The sequence below is a fragment of the Perognathus longimembris genome, chromosome 16, assembly GCF_023159225.1.
Source record: "Perognathus longimembris pacificus isolate PPM17 chromosome 16, ASM2315922v1, whole genome shotgun sequence".
Lineage (NCBI taxonomy): Eukaryota > Metazoa > Chordata > Mammalia > Rodentia > Heteromyidae > Perognathus > Perognathus longimembris.
The window spans coordinates 25321774-25345343 of record NC_063176.1 but is presented as its reverse complement, the minus strand read 5'-3'; the positions used below and the strand labels follow the sequence as shown (position 1 = coordinate 25345343).

The following is a 23570-nucleotide window of genomic DNA, read 5'->3' as shown; positions in this document are numbered from 1 at the left end:
TGCGCTACCACTTGAGCCACTATATTTGGGTGCTGAGGAATTGAACCCAGGGCTTCATGTATACAAGGCAAGTACTCTACCACTAGGCCATATTCCCAGCCCTAAAAGTGAAACTTTTTAATAATAGCAAATCAAAACAGTCCAGCATTCAAATTGTTTGAAAGCAATTTCCAGCTTTATTGCAGCCTTGGAAAGAATGTCTGCAGTAATGCACTCTTAACCTAGCATGGAACTTTGTACAGTGTTTTTCTAGTGCCATGAGTCTTTGCATCTCTCTCATGCCCTCGGGGAGCAATTGGCTCCCTCAGATCTGTTCTTTCTCATCAACTTTGATCTCTTTTCTCACTCTCTGCCTTTTTGGAAACATTTCTCCCTACCTTCCTCATCACACCTGCCACCTGCTTCTCTTCTCCCAAAGTACAGTCTTGTCAGTCTACCCCAAAATTTATTTTATTGATAAATTATTACTACTACTACTACTTGTACCATTTCTTGTCACTTCTGGGTTTGAATGCAGGCTTGCTTCCACACTCCCACTCAGCCTTTTTACTCATTGTTGACACTCTACCTCTTGAGCCATGTCTCTAGTCCAGCTTTTTGCTGGTTAATGGAGATGGAGTCTTACAAACTTCTCTTCTTGGGCTGACTTCAGACTGATCTTCAGATCTTAGCCTTTTGAGTAGCTAGGATTACAGGTGTGAGACATTAGCACTTGGTTATTAACCAGCTATTTTTATCCCTTTTCTTGACCAATAGAACAAAAATCATTCTGTAGGATAGGCAAATGGAGGCTTTTCTTTGTTCCATATCTTTTCCTTACAGGTGGACATAAAAACCTGATGGTAAAATAGGTAGTGTGATGATGCTATTGAAATCTAAAACTGCCCCTTGGAGGTTTTAAGAATTGAAAAAAAAAAGTTTTCAAAAGAAAGTTAAAAGTTTATCTGTATAATGTAATTTGTTTTCTATGCTATGTTGCAATTTGGATGTACCTTAAAAAAGGACAAAGATGCTAAGTCTGGATTCTCGTGTTTGTAATTCTGGTACTTGTAATTCTTACATTAAGGGGAAGCTGTCATTTGAGTTCAGAGGTGTTCTAGGCAGTAACTCAGACTGCAGAAAAAAAATGGCCCTTTTTAAATGAGCCACCCTGAGGTAATGGACTGTGACTAGTGCCTCTAGATTTCAGAGTTCTTCAAATACAATTGAAAGCTAAAGTGTAAATGTTAAGCAGAAATTAGTAAAAGACTTTAGAGATAAAAAATGGATTTCTAGGTATGAGATTTGAAAATAAAGTTGTCCTAAATATTTGTTTTAAAGTGGACAGAAGAAATAATTAAGGCTGCCAAAATGATTGTTTAATTGCTATTCCAGTTTGCCTTGCACGTTTTATAACAGTTTCCAGGTACGACTATAGTAAAGGACAGATGATTCTTACAAGAATATTAGCAGCTGGTGCATGCCATGCCAGAGGACAAATGCAGCTGGCGGAGTAGCCGCCAAGGAAAAGAGGGAAAGAGGAGCCTATTGGGAGGTAGACCTTACTGAGGTAAAAACAGGCAAGTTTGGATATAAGTATCTGCTAGCTTTTGTAGACACTTTTCCAGGATGGACAGAAACTTCCCCAACCAAGTGGGAAACAGCACAGACAGTAGCGAAGAAGCTGCTAGAGGAGTAATTCCCAGGTTTGGGCTCCCGGTAGCCATAGGCTCAGATAATGGCCCCTCTTTCTTCACTCAGGTAACGCAGCTATTAGGTAAGTCATTGGGGATGAATTGGAAATTACATTGTGCCTATCACCCCCAAAGTTCAGGTCAGTTAGAGAGGAAAAGACACCTTAACCAAATTAGCCCTTGAGACTGGTGAAAACTGGACAGCCCTCCTGCGCCATACTTTAAGGGCATCACACCTTATGAAATAATGTTCGGGAGGCCTCCTCCCTTATGCCCTAAGCTTGGTTCTGAAGCCATAGCTGAATTGTCTAACCAACATTTACTAAAAGGCAACCAGGAAAATATTAGGGGATTTCACTAGTCAGGACTTAGGGTAAGCTTCTTTAACCAGTCTAGACAGAAAGTTGCAGGCAACCCAGCAGGAGGTGTGACATTCTATTGGAGCCTCTGGGAGCCACTGCTGCCTGCTGCCTCCGCATTCCTTCCCATCCCATTTGGGTTAAGATAAAAAAGCCTGACAGTCATCTGGAGCCATCTATAAACTTCTCACCGCTCAAGTAGATTTGGACATCAGGGCAATGCATGCATCCATTGATAAGATGACCAACTCCCTCAACTCCCTGGCAGAAGTGCTCCTGCAAAATAGGAGAGGTTTCTTTGAGAGAGGAATGCTATTTTGGGGTTAACCATATGGGAGTGATCAAAGAAACTCAGGGAAAGCATGGGATGGCTTGAGTCTTTGTTTAACTGGTCCCCTCGGCTGACATCATTAATATCCTTGGTAGCAGGACCTTTAATGTTGCTAATAGCTATCTTAATGGTTGGTCTTGTATTCTTAACAGGCTCACTGCATTTGTAAGAGATTGTGTCAGTGCAGTACAGCTAATAGTGCTCAGGTCTCAGTATCAGCCCCTGGACATGAAAGCCATAGAAATGTATGATAATGAGGCCATGATTTGCCCCCGTCCTCAGTAACCAGTAGAAGAGGAGGAATATAAGGGCTAATCTGAGAACCTGAGTGATTAAATATAAGTTTTAGTGTTAAAATTATAACATCTTCTAAACCCTGGTGATGACTCCATGCTAGAGGGCTGCACCTCCACCCATGAGACTAGTTTTTTTGTCATTTGGCATTAAAAAATATAGGGAGTCCTTGTTCCCCTCTGTACCTAGGTAGCAACGATGGTAATGGACAGTAAAAAATGATCATAGTCATAGACTACAGAAATAACCATAATAGTATTAGAAATGCATGGTAACTGTTGGGTTGGTTTACTTATGATTGAGTACTGGATTGTTTTAGCCTACTCATGCTTGCTTAGTGGTAATGGGAAAACATGGTAGCAATTGTTAAAATAAAGTTGGTACTAGGTCAGTCTGACCACAAAATTCTGCTTCTGTAAACGGCTTGCTTAACTCATTTGTGACTTGCTCTACCCCCTGCATTAACCCTCTGCATCAGTGCTACGTGACCACCAGCTGTCAGTTCCTGATATTGAGGCCAGTTCCCGATATCAAAGCCAAAATAGCTAATTGAAAGGGTAGAGAGCCAATAAAAATAGGACAAGACTTGCTTGCTAAATGCCATCCCATCAAGTATCTGCCAAGTTGGAAATACCCTGTCCCTGTTGTAATCACAATAAAAACCCTGCTTATCTGAGGGTCAGGACCCTCAATCCGGATCCGCTGCATGGGTGACGGTTGAGAGTCCAGGCTCAAGCTTGCAATAAAGACTCTCATGCGTTTTCATCGGAATCGGCTCCTTGGTGGTCTTTGGGGACTGGAAATCTAGGCATAACAAGAGTAGTAGTTACAAGGTTATCAAACAGGAATGTAGAAGACGGGGCAATATTCTAAAACACATAATCTAAAAGTATTTATCACAGAATACATATTATAAAATATGTATTATGATAATTACATTGAAAAATGACTTTCAAACCTATAAGGGAGATTACATGTACTATTCTATGTAGCAAATTACAGTAAAACAGCATACCTTGGGTTTTCATTGGAGAGTTGTTTTAGGAGGAATAAATGTGTACAACAAATATTTTGTAGGCTAAAGAAGGTGCATTTATTGTCAGAGATTCAAGACATTTGGGATCCTACACAATTTCTGTGTTTGTAAAAGCTAGAAGGTAAGCATATATAATTTTGGTTGCTTTACAAATAATGCCGGGGACTATATAATGTGTGTGTGTGTGTGTGTGTGTGTGTGTGTGTAAACACTGCTACTTAGAACTAAACTTGGGGTGAGATGACTGGCTTGGAATTTAGGGTATGCATCCATGTTGTGTCTCTGGTACACTCTGTGTCACTTTGGGTATGTCACACAACTGCCTTCACCTTCCTCTTTTTTTTTTTTTTTTCTTATTTATTGCCAAAGTGATGTACAGAGAGGTTACAGTTTCATACAGTAGGCATTGGATACATTTCTTGTACTGTTTGTTACCTCCTCCCTCATTCTCCCCTCCTCCCTCCCCTTTTCCCTCTCCCCTCATGAGTTGTTCAGCTGGTTTACACCAAACAGTTTTGCAAGTATTGCTCTTGTAGTAGTTTGTCTTTTTATCCTGTGTCTCTCGATTTTGATATTCCCTTTCACTTTCCTAGTTCTAATACCAGTATATACAGTTTCCAGTGTACTCAGATAAGATACAGTGATAGTACAGGTACAACCACAGGAAGGGGATACAAGAGGATCATCAACAGTAGAAGCTACGGTTTCACATGGCATGTTGAAAGTAATTACAACAGTGATATATCACTCGTTTCCATAACATGGAGTTCATTTCACTTAGCATTATCTTATGCCTTCATAGGGGCATAGCTATTAGGCTCTTGTGATCCTCTGCTGTGATTAGCCTAAATCTGTGCTAATTATTCCCTATGAGTGAGACCATAGAGTCCATGTTTCTTTGGGTTAAAAAGAGACTTCTCTGATGAGGAAATGAGAATGGCCCAGAGACATATGTAAAAGTGCTCTACATCACTGGCCATAAAAGAAATGCAAATAAAAACAACATTGAGATTCCATCTCACCCCAGTAAGAATGTCCTTTATCAAGAAAACTAACAATGGGCTGGGGATATAGCCTAGTGGCAAGAGTGCCTGCCTCGGATACACGAGGCCCTAGGATCGATTCCCCAGCACCACATATACAGAAAATGGCCAGAAGTGGCGCTGTGGCTCAAGTGGCAGAGTGCTAGCCTTGAGCGGGAAGAAGCCAGGGACAGTGCTCAGGCCCTGAGTCCAAGGCCCAGGACTGGCCAAAAAAAAAAAAAAAAAAAAAAGAAAACTAACAATAATAAATGTTGGAGGGGATGTGGCCAAAAGGGAATCCTACTTCATTGTTGGTGGGAATGTAAACTGGTTCAGCTACTCTGGCAAGCGGTATGGAGATTCCTCAAAAGGCTAAACATAGAGCTCCCCTATGACCCAGCAGCCCCACTTTTGGGCATCTACCCAAAAGACCACAAACAAGAACACACTAAAGCCACCAGCACAACAATGTCGCAGCACAATTTGTCATAGCTAAAATATGGAACCAACCCAGATGCCCCTCAGTAGACGAATGGATCAGGAAAATGTGGTACATATACACAATGGAATTTTATGCCTCTATCAGAAAGAAGGACATTGCCCCATTCGTAAGGAAATGGAAGGACTTGGAAAAAATTATACCTTCTTCTTTCTTAGTCACCAAGTGAGAAGGTTCCAGGGGCTGTGGCAGGCGTTGTGGGTGTGTTCCTCAGCTTGGAGTACTTCCTGTGTTGCTCTGCCTGAGGCTGTGCTTTGGCTGTCGGACTTGCAGGCCCCATGGCTGGACCACAGTACCTGAAACCTAGCAACCTAGGAGAAATCCTTCATTAACTAATGATGGGAGTTAGGGGATAAATTTCCTTGTACTTCAGTGGGACAGTGCTGAAATGGGTTCCCAGTTCCCAGTCTTCTATAGATTTCTAGAAGAACTGAGTCCCAGGAGTGCATGCCAATATAACCTGCTAGTAATATACCCTATAGTGAATTTCTTGCCTTCCTGCTCTCACACTTCCAATCTCTGCTAATGCATTTGCTCACTTGTTTAGCCAATAGTTGACATTCAATAAATATTTCTATTTAGTCTATGATAAACACTACTTGCTTGGACATTGGATTTGTCTCCTAGACAATGTTGGCTGAAGTTTATATTTGAATCCAAGGTGCCAATGAGAGGTTAAGTAATTTTGCTGAGCAGACACTGTTGAGTTTTCTTGTGTTCTTCAATACATACTGTTGCTGCAGTGAGAATTTGAGAATAGGCGTCTTGTTACTTTATGAGTTGGCTTAGTTCTAAAATGATCATTTTGGGGCTGGGGATATGGCCTAGTGGCAAGAGTGCCTGCCTCATATACCTGAGGCCCTGGGTTCGATTCCCCAGCACCACATATACAGAAAATGGCCAGAAGTGGCGCTGTGGCTCATGTGGCAGAGTGCTAGCCTTGAGCAAAAGGAAGCCAGGGACAGTGCTCAGGCCCTGAGTCCAAGCCCCAGGACTGGCCAAAAAACAAACAAACAAAAATAAAATGATCATTTTGCTTGTCTAGTAATTCATATTTTATTGGTTACAGAAATACTGAGGCTACAATAAAACATTATCAGATTAAAAGGAATGATGCAGGGCAATGGTATGTGGCAGAAAGACACTTATTTCCATCGGTCCTGGAGTTGATCAGGTACCATCAGCTCAACGCAGCTGGTAAGCAAGAGCTGGGAAGCTGGGCATTTATAGCAAATAAATTCTTAGTGTCAAATATTCCACCTAAACAAACCTACCTCATAGAAATAGCTTAAGAGCTCAAGATAGAAGGTTTCCAGGGCAGTTTTCCTCCTCATTGGTATGATTTTGTTTTCTAGTCAAGAGGCAAGAAGTGAGTTGAGATTTTATGTTTCTACCAGGTTGAAAGTAAAAGGATCAATGACAGAGAAGCCTAAATCTAGGTAGCTCCTGTATATTTGTTCTGAAAATTTACATAGAGATTAACATCATAGGATTTTCAATCCCTAGATAATAATGGGTCCCCTTTTTCCCCCCACCATAAATCTCTCCTTACTTGAGGTAATTGCAGTAGAAAGTTACCTTTAAATCTTGCATTCTCTGTTCTTTCTTGTTCGGAGAACAGAAAAACAGCCTTCCATACTTACACATTGAGCTAAATACAGAAGAGGAGTATTTGGCTGTCTTCCCCAGCTATTGTTCACTGCCAATGTTACTTATGCAATCCTATCACCTGCAGAAAATATGGAGTTCCAGAAATTTCTGCTACAGATTTTTTTGTCATAGAGAGATAGAGCACTATTAATCCATTGGTAGCAATTCCCATTACAAGCGCATCTGTGGCTCTCACCCTCCACCCAGTTTGTGCTGGACCTCTTGAGCTCCACTACAGCACAGAATTTTAACTCATTGTAAGTCCCATGTTGTTTTGGCTTTTTGTCATGTGATTGTCTTTCAGATTTCACTCATTAAAAAAAAACTGTGTGGCCAAAATAGTCACTTTTAGAAAGAGGTTATTGTCCCATTATAGTCATCCTAAACAGCAGGAATAAATGCAAGGAAATTTGTCTCCGCTGATGGGATTTTTCAAATGGGTTTCCAGATGGTCAATTAGGATTTGATTGGAGAGAGTGAGGCCCAGGAGGCTATAGTTGTGGCTGAAGATAGCAACCTTCCAGAATCCAAAACCGGTTGAGAGTTTTCTCCTTTACATGCTTCTTCCTTCAAAGGGAAAGTTTAAGAAAGAGTGCTTATGTGATGAGGGCAAAAAAACAACAACACACACACACACAAAAGAAAAGGCTGTGCACATTGCACACATGAAAAAATGTGAATAGTATATTATTCAGTTAAAAAAGTTCAGAGCTGGGCTGAGGATATGGCCCAGTGGCAAGAGTGCTCGCCTCGTATACATGAAGCGCTGGGTTCGATTCCTCTGTACCACATATACAGAAAATGGCCAGAAGTGGCGCTGTGGCTCAAGTGGCAGAGTGCTAGCCTTGAGCCAAAAGAAGCCAAGGACAGTGCTCAGGCCCTGAGTCCAAAGCTCCAGGACTGGCCAAAAAAAAAAAGTAGAAAAAAGTTCAGAGCTGTCTATTTTACATTAGCCATTTGGAACTTCAGCTAAGATTAGCTGGAAGAAGCATCTAGGTCTTCAAAGTGGCTGGGAAATATTATTTTTTATTGGTTGGTCCTGGAGCTTGACCTCTGGGCCTGGGTGCTGTCCCTGAGTTCTTCAGCTCAAGGCCAGTGCTCTACCACTTTAGCCACAGTGCCACTTCCGGTTTTCTGGTGGTTAATTGGAGATAAGAGTCTCAAGGACTTCCCTGTCCTTCCCTGACTTTGAACTGTGATCATCAGATCTCAGCCTCCTGAGTAGAATTACAGGCATGAGCCACAAAGTGCTGACCTTCCTCTTGTTGTTTATCTCAAATAATGGTGCCACACTCCATCCAATTAAAGAGTTTGGAAGCATAAGACTAAATTTTATTCTTCTTAATGCTTAACTTTTTATTGACTTTTTAATTTATTGACTTTTAATTTGTTAATACTTAACTTTTTATTATCAACACATCCAACTTTGTATCCTAAATGTGTTTCCTATAAGCCTCTGCTTTCCCTGCCTAGTAGTATTGCCCTAATTATTCTATTAGTCTGTACTACTCATGTTACCTTCAAAGTTCATTTCCCCCTGACAACCTCTGTGCTCTCAAAAATGGAGTATGGGTCGGTGCAATGGTTCAAACCTGTAATGCTAGTTTCTTAAAGGTTAGAGATCAGAGGATTGCAGTTTGAGGCTAACTGGGACATCACTTTGCAAACCTTCAAATCAACCAGTAGCTGAATGCAGTGGTGTATGCCTGTTATCCTAGCAACAAAGGGAAACACAAATAGAAGGATTGCTATATCAGGGCAGCCTGAGCCTAATGTGAGACTCTATCTTGAAAATTACCAGAGGGCCAGAAGAAACTGGCAGAATAGCACAAATGGTACCCTGAGTTTAAACCCCAGGACCACCAAAAATAAGTATACGAATATGAAAACATTGCTTCCTTATTTGAGATCTGTCAGTGGCTCTTTTTACATGCTAGCAAATAATACTCCCTAGCCTGGCTTCCTAACAGAATAGTACCCCATTCATGAGCATAATTTCTTGTGTCTTCATACATCCTGTTTTTTGTTCAAGCACCCACCTTCATATTTCACTTCTTGGTGTCATCTCATGCTGCTCCCTCTGCTTAAGATGTCCTTCTGAGCATCTCCTCATTGGTCCACTCCAATCTCAGGTGTCACTTCCTCCCAGAAGACTTTTATAGAGTCCACCATGTGTTTGGAATTCCTTCCCTGTGACCTAGCAAGGCTTATGTGTATTAAGTATATCTCCATCATAATACTTGTTCCTTTTATATTGAGATGGCCTCTCTGTCTTCCCTCACTGACATAGAACTTTCTGTGGTAGAGTTGTCTCGTTAGTCTTTGGATCTGCTAGGATCTTTGGGATCTACCTAAAAGAATGTTATATATCCCATAGGCACTTAACATTTAATCAGTTACTATGCTGATTGAGCTTGTTTCTGCCTTTTAGACTTTGTACATGCTGAGATAGCGAGACAGAGACACAGAGAGATACTGTTTCATATCTAGAAGACTTTTCCTGCCTGATCTATGTGAGATGGCTCCCTTTCAATGTTCTCATAGTTCTCATGTTGTAAAGCTATAACCAAACATTTGCATGTGTTTACATGTACTGGACATATACATGCTATTAATTATGCAAAATAAATTGATGCTCATCAAAGTAATAATTTATTAAGGTATTTTGAAGGGTCTGTTTTTTTTTTTTTTGCCAGTCCTGGGGCCTGAACTCAGGGCCTGAGCACTGTCCCTGGCTTCTTTTTGATCAAGGCTAGCACCCTACCACTTGAGCCACAGTGCCACTTCTGGCTTTTTCTATATATGTGGTGCCAAGGAGTTGAACCCAGGGCTTTGTGCATGCTAGGTAAGCACTCTACCACTAGGCCATATTGCCAGCCCAGAAGGGTCTTTTTCTTATCATTGTACTGTCTTAGACTGTACAAAAAGCACATATTGTGTTATGAAAACTTCCAAAAGTAGGGAAGTCTAGGGAATCAGAATAACTTGTAGAATAAATGATATTGCCTAATTACTTAAATACTGATGCTAACTGTCTTTCTTTCTTCTTTACGGGTAACAAGTTCTTTCTTTGGTAACAAGGCTGTAGGTGCTAACTTTTCTTTTTTTTAGGTCTTATGTCTCGTCTCCGCTATCCAGTTGGGCTGATGGGCAGCTGTTTACCAGCCACAGCTGGTTTTAGCTATGGTAAAGTATATACATGTGCTGTGCAAGGCATTCTGTCTAGTAAGATATTTGACCTTCAAATTCTTTACATTCTCAGTTCTTCTGAGATGTCTGTCTTAATACATTTCTGTTCAAAGTTTAATCCCCCTGCCCTAGATGTTTAAATGATACACTTCATAATGGCAACTTAAAACTTAAACTCTGGGGACAAATGTTTCGGTTTAGCATCAGATTTCACTATATATTGTCCAGACTCTTCATCTGTACCCTTTCAATAACCATTTTTATTCAAGTGTTTGGGCTGTTGCTCTCTGGTTACAGGGTGGCTGGGGAAAGATGACTCCCTAAGAGAACATGTCAAAACCAGTTGCTAAAAGTGTATTGGCTACCCTTTTTCCCCCAGTAGAATTTGCACTGTTGGATTTGAACCTCTTTCTAGCAAAATGAGGTATCCACAAATCTGAGACTAAACAAGAGCCAAAGAAACTTATTTTTTAAGTTGATGAGATTTTTGTTCCCTTAGTGGGACTCAAATTATATTTTCAAAATGATGACACAATTACATTTACTTGGATTTGGGGTCTTATTCGATTAGGTGGGTTAGAAGTGTGATTTCAGGGTATAACTGGTTCCTCTATGATTTCTCTGCCTGTAGATACTATGCTTATATATGAAGTTCTGCTATGAGCAATTTACTTAAGTTAAATATCATCTCCATTAATTTCTTTTCTTTTCTTTTTTTTTTTTTTTTTTGCCAGTCCTGGGGCTTGGACTCAGGGCCTGAGCATAGTCCCTGGCTTCTTTTTGCTCAAAGCTAGCACTCTGCCACTTAAGCCACAGCGCCACTTCTGGCCATTTTCTGTATATGTGGTGCTGGGGAATCAAACCCAGGGCCTCATGTATATGAGGCAGGTACTCTTGCCACTAGGCCATATCCCCAGCCCATCTCCATTAATTTCTTAAAAATAAATATTTCAACTTTTTGAAACACATAGAAAAAAACACAACACACTTCTCTTTCACTTGACTTACCTTACTTGGTTTTGACTGTGTTATATAAACAGAATTAGACAGTGTACATGCTTTTATGTTAGAATTCTTGTCATTTGTGAGTTTTGTTGGTGCTGTTGAGTGTGATTGATTTATTTTCACTGTAATGCAGTTCTATATTATGGGACTGCTCCATGATTGATTTATCTATGCTTCTTTAGAATCATAGCCACGTGGGTTACTACCAAATTTTGTTAGGAACATTCATGTATGTCTTTAGATTAAGGGTACATTTATGTTTCAGTGTCTCTTAGATAAATACTTTACAGTGGATTGATAGAATATGTGCATCCTTTGGTTTATTAGATGTAATCAGTTTTCCAAAGAACGTATATAAAATTATACTCCCCGTAGTAAAATATAAGAATTCCAGTGGCTTCATGCTCTCTTCTCAACAATTAGTATTCTAACTTCTTAAAAACACATTTTAACTGGTCACCAGTGGCTCATGCCTATAATCTTAGCTACCCAGGAAGCTGAGATCTGAGGACGGTGGCTCAAAGCCAGCCTATGTAGGAACATTTCTGAGGCGCTTACCTCCAATTAACCACCAAAAGGCAGAAGTAGAGCTATGGCTCAAGTGGTAGAGCACTAGCCTTGAGTGGAAAAGCTAAGATACAGTGCCTGTGTTCAAACCCCAGTACTGGTACAAAAAGGAAAAAAAGATTTTAACTAATTTGTGAACATATAATTATCTCATAATTTAAAAAATTTTAACTTCCCTGAGGAATAATTATTTGATCAACTTTTAATAGGCTTAGTGGCCATTTGGATATTCTCTTTATGACTGAATAGTCAACCTATTTGGCTTTAAAACTATGGCTATATGTCTTTGGCTAATTGGTTTATTCATTTTTTTGAATAGGAATTTGTTGTTGGTTTATGCTTTTTAAGTGTTTTCTCTCAGCCTGCATCTAACCTTTTTACCCTCCTAGTGAAGTATTTTTGGTGAACAGATAAAATTACAAATTATACTTTATCTGTATTTCCTTTGTCCCTCTATTGAATAAATCTCTGCAATATGAAGTTAGTGTAAGATCATAAACATATGCTTACATATTAATTAATTAGTTAACTTATGGTGCCTATACTTGAACTCAGGGTTTGGGTATTGTCCTTGAGCTCTTTTGCTCAAGACTACAGCACTACTTCTGGCTATTTGGTAGTTAATTGGAAATATGATTCTCACAGATTTTCCTGTCCTGGTTGATTTTAAACTGTGTTCCTCAGATCTCAGTCACTTGAATAGCTAGGATTACAGGAGGAACCACCAGTGCTAGAATCTATGTTACTTGTAAAAACATCACTACTGCTAAGAGAGGAAATACTCTGCACAGCGAATGCCAATGGGTTTAGAGGCTTTAATAATCTGTCAAATGCATTCTTTGAAAGTGCCAGCAGATGGCGGTGCTGCTGTATGAAAAGGAGATGCTAAAAATGACTCAATACTTGGTGTTCACAAGAGTAATTTTTAAAACTTTTCTAAAATACACGAGAAAACAAATTTCACTGTCAGTGTTCTCTTGGATGTACTTAAATTGGATGAATTCATTAACAAGGTGGAAAAGCTCTCAGGGGGTGGAATGAGAAGAACAGTGGAAGGAACTGAAAGGAGGAAAAGAGTATTACTGAGTTTATCTGTTTTTTACAAGATCAATGGCAGGACAGAGAGAGCGAGGAGAGAGAGGAGAGAGAGGAGAGAGAGAAGAGAGAGAGAGAGAGAGAGAAACTGGGATCAATCATATTTTAATCCTAGGTCTAATTTTGGTAGATTTAGTCTAGAAAGGCACATCAATGTGTTTCATATCCTGTGTGCATTTTAAGAAGCATAATTTGTTGTTTATTCTTAAAGTTTATATTTTAAAACTGATGTCTTGAATTTCATATTTAAGCCACAATGAGAGAATTCTCTCCATTCAATTATACCTTAAACCTATGTGAAAATTAGGGGGTAGGACTAGAGAATTCTTAAATCTTTTCTAGCTCTAACATTTTAGCATTCTTTCTTCTGTTTATAACATGGATGTCCTAATTTTTCAGAAAAATGGGAGATAGATCCATCGGAATTGTCTTTTGTCAAGGAGATTGGAAGTGGTCAGTTTGGGGTAGTCCACTTGGGGGAATGGCGGGCACATGTCCAGGTAGCTATCAAGGCCATCAATGAAGGCGCCATGTCTGAAGAAGACTTTATCGAAGAGGCTAAAGTGATGATGTAAGTATAAACACACCTACCTCGATATGGTCTGACACCCTGGTGTCTGGGAAAGAAGGACTTTGGAGTCAGACACACCTGGATTTATGTTGCATCTCTGGCCAAGCTAGTTGTGCAATCTAGGCAAATCACTGGACCTCTATGTGACTGCGGTAAATTATTTGACTTTCTGATGTTCAAAATGGGGCCAACTGTTCAAAATGCTTCTCTGGATCACTGTGCTAAAGGTGACAGAAAAAAAGAAACATTTGTAGCTCAATTATATGTACTATTTAATAAATGCTCTTCATGTTTTCTTTTTTTTCTTTTCTAAGTAGCAACACACTGGTTTTGTCTGGTGGCAATATACTGCTCATCTTTTGAAAGGACACCCCTTAGGGGTGAAAAAGAGTTAGGATAAAGTATTTGCTTTCAATAATTGAAGCATCCTGAACTTAAGGGGAAAAAGTGACTCTTATTAGATCATTTGACTCTGTTCTTAATATGTGTAAATTTCCATGATATCATTTTTAACTCAGTTGAACCCATGGCATGGTTTATGACTATAATCTTGGCCGAACCAGAACAGGCCAATAATTTATCACAGTTCAAATCAACATTCCTTAAATACTGTTCAACATTCTTGATGAAGAAGGGAAACCCCAGGTGGCATTACTTGGATTCTTCCTTGCTGTCCAGAATAATTTACTTTTCTTCCAAACTCGTAGACCTCAATTGAAAAGAAAACAAAATAGGTGGGCTGGGAATGTGGCTTAGTGGTAGAGTACTGAAACCCTGGGTTCGATTCCTCAGCACCACATAAACAGAAAAAGCTGGAAGTGGCACTGTGGTTCAAATGGTAGAGTGCCAGCTTTGAGCAAACAGAAGCCAGGGACAGTGCTCAGGCTCTGAGTTCAAGCCCCAGGACTGGCAAAAAAAAAAATAGGCAAACAACAACTAGAAGTAATTAGCTGGACCCATCCTCCTTTGAAGGCAGAACAATGATGTCCTTTAGGGGAATCTCAAACTATTACTCCTAAGTATCCTATCACAGTATCTTTTCAATCCACTTAAATAGGACAAACCTGGAAATAAATGATAGACACAGTTTTCTAGTGACATCAAAGGTCCTCAAATCATCCATCTGCACTTTTGTGTTATATCTATCTGATCATGGATTTCCTATATCTAAAGGATGAGAATTATAGTCCTGTTTGTGGGATAAAACAGACACAATATGAAAAGAATGAAGAGCTATGTGACATCAGGAGAATTAAATCCTTATCAAACAAAAAGAAAGATGTCTGACATCTTTGAGGGGATTCTTTCAAAGACTCAAGTCTTACTGGGAATTTTGGATTAGGGTCTCTGGGGTTGACATTTTGAATGTGCTAGAAGATAAATGGCCTATGAGGGAATAGAAACTGCTTCTAACAGTAAGTAAAAGAAGGAATAAAGCCAAAGGATTATCTTGTCAGTTCTGTTGGATATTTTGAGTTTGAACATGGTTAATCATTTCCTGATCTTTTAAATCCTATTGTATATATATTCATCTTTAAGTAGTTGATATGCATTGAGCTCCATCTGACATGTAGGTCTGTCCATGTTTTTTTCATATAGAATGTCAGTTTCACTCACTATAGGGGGTCTCTCTGTTTAAGCTCCAACACCCACCCCCCAATGAATTACCTCATTCTAGTCCCATCAAAAGACTTTTCACTACTATGAAGCTTCTTGTGTTTTCTTTTGTTTCTCCCCTCTTAGAATATGGACACCATAAGAAGAAGACCATTTATTTGTCTTTTATTCAACTTAGTGAGTGCTTAAAACAATGAGTAGACTGTAGTTGGTGGTAAAAAAAATAATTCATGCTTTTGAATAAATGAATGAGTTCTCACTATAATTCTACTGGGTACATTCCAAGATCTTAGTTTTACTGATGAAAAGAAAAGGACATTTAGAAATCTTATCTAATGTGCCTACATTTCCAGAATTACAACATCTCATTGAAATTAAAACCTTGAATTGTCTTGGTACAGTCTATGATCCCAACTAAGAGAGTAAACAACCAGCATTTATTGAGAAACTCATAGTTGCCTGGCCTTATACTGGGTTCCCTATTGTTACACAAACATGCTTGTCATCTTAGGTGATTTTTGTAGTGCAGTGAAAGAAAAGCTTCAAAAGCATCCTGTGTTCTCAGTCCTTATTAGCGATGGCTGTTGCCCTGGGAATTTGTGCTCTGTCCTCCCAGACTCTTTAGCTTTACGAATGAGAAGAATTTTTCAAGGTACTTTTGATTAACAGAGAATTGCTTATTACATAATCTAAAATTGCAAGCACTGATTTAAAATTGCTTTTCCCTGGAGACTGGTTAACATAAAAGGCCTTTAGAGATTCCATGTTACCATCCACAGGAGAAGGGATCAACTTTTGAAGTCTCTGTGATTAAAATGTTCTGGGTATGTTTTAACAAGCATCACTGGAGGATTTTTTGGTGTGTATGTAATTAGCAAATACACAGCAAGTTTTCCTGTGGATAAATGTTTTAAATCTCTAACTTTTTCTAAAAATTTCATTTAAAATGAATGTACTATTTTGATTTAATAGATTTGTGTGCGTGTGAGCGCGTATGCTCACGTGTGTGTGCCGGCCCTGGGGTTGAACTCAGGGTCCTCACTCTGTGCCTGAGCTTTTTTGCTCAAGGACAGTGCTCTACCACTTGAGTCACATCTCCATTTCCAGCTTTTTGCTGGAATTGGAGATAAGAGTCTCATAGATGGCTTTCCTTTGCTTGGCTGGCTTTGAACCACAATTGTCAGACCTTAGTCTTCTGAGTAGCTAAGATTACAAGTATGAGCCACAGGTACCTGGCTTTAGAATTTGTTTATTTTTTATATCAATAAATCACTTTCTCCTCCTTCCTGTCTGTCTAGAATTTTCTATGTCAAGGCTACATACAGGAAGGTTAGGATTCAAGGATCAGGAATTCTGAGACCAGAGCCAAGAGAAGTAGTAATGGAAAGCTTACAAAAGAGAAAGGAGAAAACAAACACACTGACAAGAAGGTTAAGGGGCATGGCATTTTCTTTATGACGACTTTAGAAGTGCTGCTCAAACTCCTGACTCTACTTTCTCAATGCATAAAGTGGGAAGGAAATTGCTTGACTCTCTCTGTGATGTTTGTCTTATCTTGGAGATAAAAATGACATGGAGAAGGTAATCATTGCCACTTGTGTATAAACATTTCAAGATGCAAACCCAATTCTGTTCCCTGGTATATTGTCTTCAACAGGAAACTTTCCCATTCAAGGCTAGTTCAGCTTTATGGGGTGTGTATCCAGCAGAAACCCCTTTATATTGTGACCGAGTTTATGGAAAATGGCTGCCTGCTGAACTATCTCAAGGAGAGAAAAGGAAAGCTGAGCAGGGACACGTTGCTGAGTATGTGCCAGGATATATGTGAAGGAATGGAGTATCTGGAGAGTAGTTGCTATATTCACAGAGATTTAGTAAGTGTTGTGTAAGTTCACTTGTATCCTGTGCATTATACTTACCTTCAGAAGGACGTGCCAATCCCTTTCAATTGTTTGAAGAATACGTCTTTGGCTTAATTTGAAAACACTTTTCTATTCATGCAATGTCTTGTGGAAAGTAGCTTGATTTTTATTTATTTATTTATTTATTTATTTATTTATTTATTTATTTATTTATTTTTGTGTGTGTGATGCTGGAGATGAAACCCCAGGGCCTTGTGCATATGAGAAACGACTACCACTGAGCTACATCCTAGGCCCCTGTGACTATTTGTCATTGCTTGTTAGTGCCGTGACCATGTAAACTTGCACTCTGCGTATGCCTGGAACTCATTAATCACCTAGCCAATCAGTTATCCAAAACTGATTTCTTTCCTTTCTTATCTTCCTTGCTTCTTGTCTTCCTCCCTTGCTTCTTTCTTTTTCCTTTCCATCTTTTTCTTCCTTTTGAATAATCACATATGCATTGAAAGGCCTAGTAAATTCTGTATAGAACACTGCTAGGTTCTAGAGATAACAGCAGTGTAGAAGTTTCTCAACAGGTTTGGAACTTCCCCTTTTGTCAAGTGGCTTGGTTCTGAGAGTAGGGCAGGATATTTTTGTTATCGTACATGGAAGCAAGAAATTCTAGATCATTCTTTGCTGTAATGGTCAGAGAACATTATTGTTTTAAAAAATGACTGATTTGCCCCAAGTCAAATGTTAATAGCACTGATTCCCTGTCTTGCTTCCTTCCATTGAATAACACTTTCTGTTTGTTCTACGGCTACTTGAGATATTTATGCTATTTATTCTATGTACCTGCTTGTTTTATTTCTAAGTCTAAAATTAAATTCAAATGAGAATTTAAGAATTCTATAAGAAACCTTTAATACCACAATATGGAAATAACTCTGTGCTTAGATACTGTATGACCCAAAGTGATCAATTCTCACATTCCTCATTTAAACCAGACATTTTAGGGGAGAGAAAAGGTTATATTGGTTCCAGCATTGGAAACTATACTTATTCTTGGTATGACTTGGAGCTCTCATTGTGTTGCTTATTCACTACTTCATACAATAATTAATTGGTTACATTGTAACTATATGTATACTATATGGTAGGCCTTGAGATCAAGGTTTAGACTTCCACTTTGCAGCCTACTAAGAACACAGGTTGCAGAGCAAAGGTTTTCAAGCATCTAACTCTGCTGTGTGTTAGAGTCACTTGAGAGCTTTGAGAAAACTTATAACACACAGACCATGCCCCAGATCAATTAAATCAGAGTCTCCTGTGGCGCTCAACCACTGAGCCATACCTCTAGCTCCCTCCTAAGCAAGGCATCAATATTTAATTTCTTTTTCAGGCTGAGTCCCATATATACTTGAGGTTGAAACTCATGTCTCCAGGAGACTTTCAGAATAAAATCTTGCCTCTGTTTCCTCCTAGCTGTGTGACTCTGGCAAGTGATTTAAGCAGCAAGGGGATGTTAACTATCCCCCACCATCGCTTTGTCTGTTGAGAGGACTCCACAGATTGCTTAGTGCAAGTACACAAACAGTGCCTGGCCAGGATGGCATACAGCATACAAACTATTACTCTTTCTGAAACATTTATCAAGAATATTTCTTGAGAAGAAGTAAACAGTTTAAAAAGTAAAAGTTTTATTATTTGGAACATTTTATTACATTGATGAATCATTAAAACGTTTTATTACATTGATGAGTCATTAAAACTTGTCACACTAAGGTATGAAATCAAATATATATAACACATATTTTTATATATAATACAATAATATATGTTATATATCATGTGTGACATATATAAGATATCATATATAAGCTATTATATAATATAGAGAGATATCATTTCTCCATAATGTATAGAAATATATAACTATATAATAAATATATATTATATTTAAATATATGTAATATATAAAATACAAGAATATATTTTTATAAATGATATATCATATTTAATATATAACATGAATATATACAAATATATTTATAAATATATAATTTATAAATATAAACATATTTATATATAATATGTTGTATATAAATATAAGTGATATATAAAATATTTTTATATATAGTATAATACATGAATATATTTATTTATACATTTATATATATTTATATGTGTGTATGTATGCATATATAAACTCACTGATAGGTGTTAGCATGAAGATCACACAGCTTTCCACACAGACAGGCAATGCAGGTCTCAAATAAACTAAGAAAAGGGGTTTTAAAAAAAATGTCTTCAAAGAAGAGCTTTTATTCAAACTTGTATTCTTCTTCTCTTCTTTCTATAGGCAGCGAGGAATTGTTTGGTCAGTTCTACCTGTGTAGTAAAGATTTCGGACTTTGGAATGACCAGGTATGCAGTATCTATGTGTAGCTAGATGTACCTTGTCTACTCATAAGATATTTGTTTATTGACTAGCTGACCACACTACTGGCTCTTTGTATTTGCTCTGGGGAAAGTGCTGGTGTGGTTTTATAGCTCAGTGGCCTACTCTGAATTTCAGGAAATCTGAGAATGTTAGCTACAAGGCAGATGGTCTCTGTGAGATATTCTCATCTTTTTTTCTAGGTATTTATCTTTAAAATTGTGGTAGACCTTAAAATTAAAAAGAGAATTTCTTCATCTACTCATATGTGTATCATTAACAAGGCATTTTAAAAGGGAAAACTATGTTCACAACCCTGGGTTCTATGTCATCATCAAACTTGTCTATTACCAACAGTAGTAAGCACAGTAACTACCAAGTATGGTTTCAAATCTACAACTCAACAGTGTGAAAAATCTAATATAGAGAGATAGAGAGAGATAGGGAGAAAAATCTAATATAGAGTGACATCTGATTAATCTTTAATTTCAGTGTTGGGTTTCCTTCAGAACTGGTCTTCTCTGTGATTAGAAATCTACCTGGGCTAATGAAGGTTCTCCTCACATAGACATGTCCATAGCCATTTGTTTGTTCTTTGGAAGCCTTCTGCCCTTCCTGAATCTCTACCTAGAAAGAGAGCTATGTTTCTGTTTTGACCTTGAGTTATGCCATTGTCAAGTGGGATGGAAGCTTCCTTCCCTCCTCTCTGACCTGAGAAACCCTTAGGAAGTACAAGGCAGAGGACCTTAATTTAGCAAGTAATCCACATCTAGTATTTTTTTTCCCTTTCCCTTTAATTTCTCCCTTCCTCCTGCCTGGAGTTTTTGTTTTCTTTCTAGATGGACAGATGGTGGTCAAAATTTTTCTTATTTAAGCTTTTCTTAAATTTCTTCTTACTCAGTCCTTCTCTGAAAAGTCTAACGTATAGGAATTCCAAGTCTACAGGAAATAGCTTTGCCCCATTTATTTCCTATTATTAATTCTTTATCTATGTAGAATGACTTCTCTCTCAATAAAGGATGACTTAAAGATGGAGTGAGATAAAGTATGTGGGGGAAAAGTGGGTATGTGAGGCCAGCATTAATAAATATTTCAAAACATTCTCACGTATAATCAAAAAGCAACAGGCCTAAGTTGTCTCTTCTCTCCACATTCCTATACTTGAAAATTTCTGTATTCAGTTCTCTAAAAGAATAGGAGGTTTTGTATTTCTATTAATTTTTAAGGAGATGATAGTTGTTTCCAATTTGGTATTTTACAGACCACTGTAATGTGTTAGAGATGTTTTTATAACGGGATATATACTTTATTTCCCCTCTTCTCTATGCTACCACAAAAGTAGACATATGAAAGAAAATATGCTATCTAACTTTGAATCCATTGTTTTCCTGTGAAAGAAGAGGGGCTTTTTACTTCCATTTTATAATGGTAGTTGCTAGAGCATACAATATGCTTCTTGCAGAGTTAAGAATACCCTTAATTACCATTGGCAGTAGGGCATATTTTAGTCTGAAAAATGAATATAGTTTTCTGGGACTCAATGAAAATAAATACAGAGAGACTTGGTTTGATGAGGAACCACTAATAGACACTAATTGCAAACTGTGAATGAGAAGAAGAAGTGTTCAAAATCTTTTTGGGGGCAAAATATCTAGTCATTTTTCATTTTAAGCAATTTTCTGTTAAATAAAGGGATTTGAAATAAATCCTGGAGCTAATGAGCACAATGTGATTTAAATCTGATGACTCCAGGTATGTTTTGGATGATGAATATATTAGTTCTTCTGGAGCCAAGTTCCCAATCAAGTGGTCTCCTCCTGAAGTCTTTCATTTCAACAAATACAGCAGTAAATCAGATGTCTGGTCATTTGGTAAGTACATTGGATGTTTTCATGGAGCTTGATTAAACACAATAGGCAATCTTTTCTTTTTAACCTTGATTTCTTGGTATATTCGAGCCTTTAAAAGAGTCTTCTTGAGGCTGGGGATATGGCCTAGTGGCAAGAGTGCTTGTCTCATATACATGAAGCCTTGGGTTCGATTCCCCAGCACCACATATGTAGAAAATGGCCAGAAGTGGCGCTGTGGCTTAAGTGGCAGAGTGCTAGCCTTGAGCAAAAAGAAGCCAGGGATAGTGCTCAGGCCCTGAGTCCAAGGCCCAGGACTGGCAAAAAAACAAAAACAAAAACAAAAGAGTCTTCTTATGGGGCTGGGGATATGGCCTACTGGCAAGAGTGCTTGCCTCCTATACATGAGGCCCTGGGTTCAATTCTCCAGCACCACATATATAGAAAATGGCCAGAAGTGGCACTGTGGCTCAAGTGGCAGAGTGCTAGCCTTGAGCGGGAAGAAGCCAGGGACAGTGCTCAGGCCCTGAGTCCAAGCCCAGGACTGGCAAAAAAAAAAAAAAAAAAAAGAGTCTTCTTATAACCTTGTTTTATATATGTTTTCTATTCATACCCAAACTGTTTTTTGGCCACTAGTGTCTTATACTTCTTACATTAGTCTTAGTCTTTCTTTTGGATCTTTCCCTTTCTCACTGGTTACTCAGTGGAAAACCATTATAAAGAATCTACTGATCTAGAAAGTAAAGTCAACCATATCACACCATATCACAAAGGCTTGAAGGAAAAATGATCCTATGTCAGCATTGGACTAATTCCTAGTGTATTTAGTAAATTTCATTATTTAACTACTAAGCAATTTAGCTATTTTCAACTCTTCTCATGATAACTTAAATGTAAAACATAAATTTTGGAAATGGTTCAACCATCCATTACTTATAATTTGTATAGAATAATTTAGATATAGTCTTCCATTGGATCTGTTTGTTGATTGATACTTATGTTGGGTGAAAGAGAAACCATATGTGCAACATCGTTGAGTTGATCTTTCAAAACTAGACAATAAATGTTCAAAAATCTATTGATTTTCATCATGAACTTCCTGGATGGCTTTTAGATTTGAAGAGAATTCTGGGTTTTCATAAGAATATGAATTTTATTGTCCCAAATATGAGGAAGCTTATCTCATTGACCTGATTGTTCTCCACTCATTTATCATAGTGTCATCAGGTGAAATTTTAAGCTCTCTTGTGAAGCTACATCTTAGAGACCATAGGGATGGATTATAATTCAAGATCTCCTCATGTGGTAATAGAACAATTAGAGCACCTGCATTTTGTGTGCCTCTCTTTTTACCTGGACAGTGAGCTTCTTGAGTAGATAGACTACCATGTACTTCTAGAATCATCTGACTATAGTCTCCAACCAATACCAAATAAATACCCGTAGAACTGGGGAATAATTACATGAACTCAAACTGGATGTATATGAAGGGGTTTAACTGACCAATCAATAAATGATTATGAAGCACCTACTTCCTACTTATCTACCAAGCTCTATCTAGATACTTTGAGGCTTTCTGCATCAGACCAGTTTTCAGTGGAGAGAGGTGTGTGTGTGGCGGGGGGGGGGGGGGGGGGGGGAGGGAGTTGGGGGTGGGAATGGAGGGGAGCTCTCCTGGCTGAGAAACTCTGGTCTCATGCAGCAGAGGCTCACACAAATCTATTATTTCCATGGGATGGTAAGAAGATGCATTGATTTCAAGATGTGGGAACATGAGCTATACCTAGAAATAAAAATACCACAATATTTTCTTCCAATAGACAGGCCATCAAGATCAATAGAAAAGGAAAAGCATCATTTCACCTGGGATTACTTCCAAGTTATGATTCTGTTCAAAAGCTCTGCTTCCTCCCTAGAAATTCTCTCATTCGAGCTATTCACACAAAGGCTGGAGCAGAAAATGACGGCATTGTACTTTGAAGCAAACAGTGATTTCAATTCCAACTAACCATTTCTCTTTAACCTCATTTTTTGTGTATGTGCATTTCATTTGCAGGAGTTTTAATGTGGGAAGTTTTTACAGAAGGAAAAATGCCTTTTGAAAATAAGTCAAATTTGCAAGTGGTAGAAGCAATTTCTTCAGGTTTTCGGCTGTATCGTCCTTACTTGGCGCCCATGTCCATATACAAAGTTATGTATAGCTGCTGGCATGAGGTAGGTGTCCTTTCCTCTTGTGGGCAGTGCCAACTTCTGAGAGCACACCTGATTATCACTTGCAGTATTCGGGACTCAGGACAGCAAAACTTGTTTCTTGGTAACAACCTGGCACCCAGGGGTGCTATTTCTATTTGAAACTCCTGCCACAGAATCATTCATCCATTTTGCTTTTCACAGTGGCCATTCAATCCAAGGAACTCAATTTGCAGATTGGTTCTTGTGGAAACTCTTGACATTTAAAATTTTTCAATGATTAAATGTTTTATTGCCCTTAAGAACCCGTTGGTAGAGTAAGTTGGTAGTACTAGGCTTGT

General features: G+C 38.4%; 1 protein-coding gene across 1 annotated transcript in view; it reads left to right on the top strand.

The window, feature by feature from the left end:
* Positions 1 to 23570, top strand: part of Txk (TXK tyrosine kinase) — a 39762-nt gene that overhangs the window by 13236 nt on the left and 2956 nt on the right. Inside the window, exons 6-13 of the mRNA XM_048364376.1 lie at positions 3735 to 3814; positions 6284 to 6411; positions 9976 to 10050; positions 13120 to 13291; positions 16566 to 16782; positions 19115 to 19179; positions 20945 to 21063; positions 23096 to 23253. Coding sequence (XP_048220333.1) covers positions 3735 to 3814; positions 6284 to 6411; positions 9976 to 10050; positions 13120 to 13291; positions 16566 to 16782; positions 19115 to 19179; positions 20945 to 21063; positions 23096 to 23253 — 1014 coding nt within the window. The remainder of the gene's footprint in view (positions 1 to 3734; positions 3815 to 6283; positions 6412 to 9975; positions 10051 to 13119; positions 13292 to 16565; positions 16783 to 19114; positions 19180 to 20944; positions 21064 to 23095; positions 23254 to 23570) is intronic.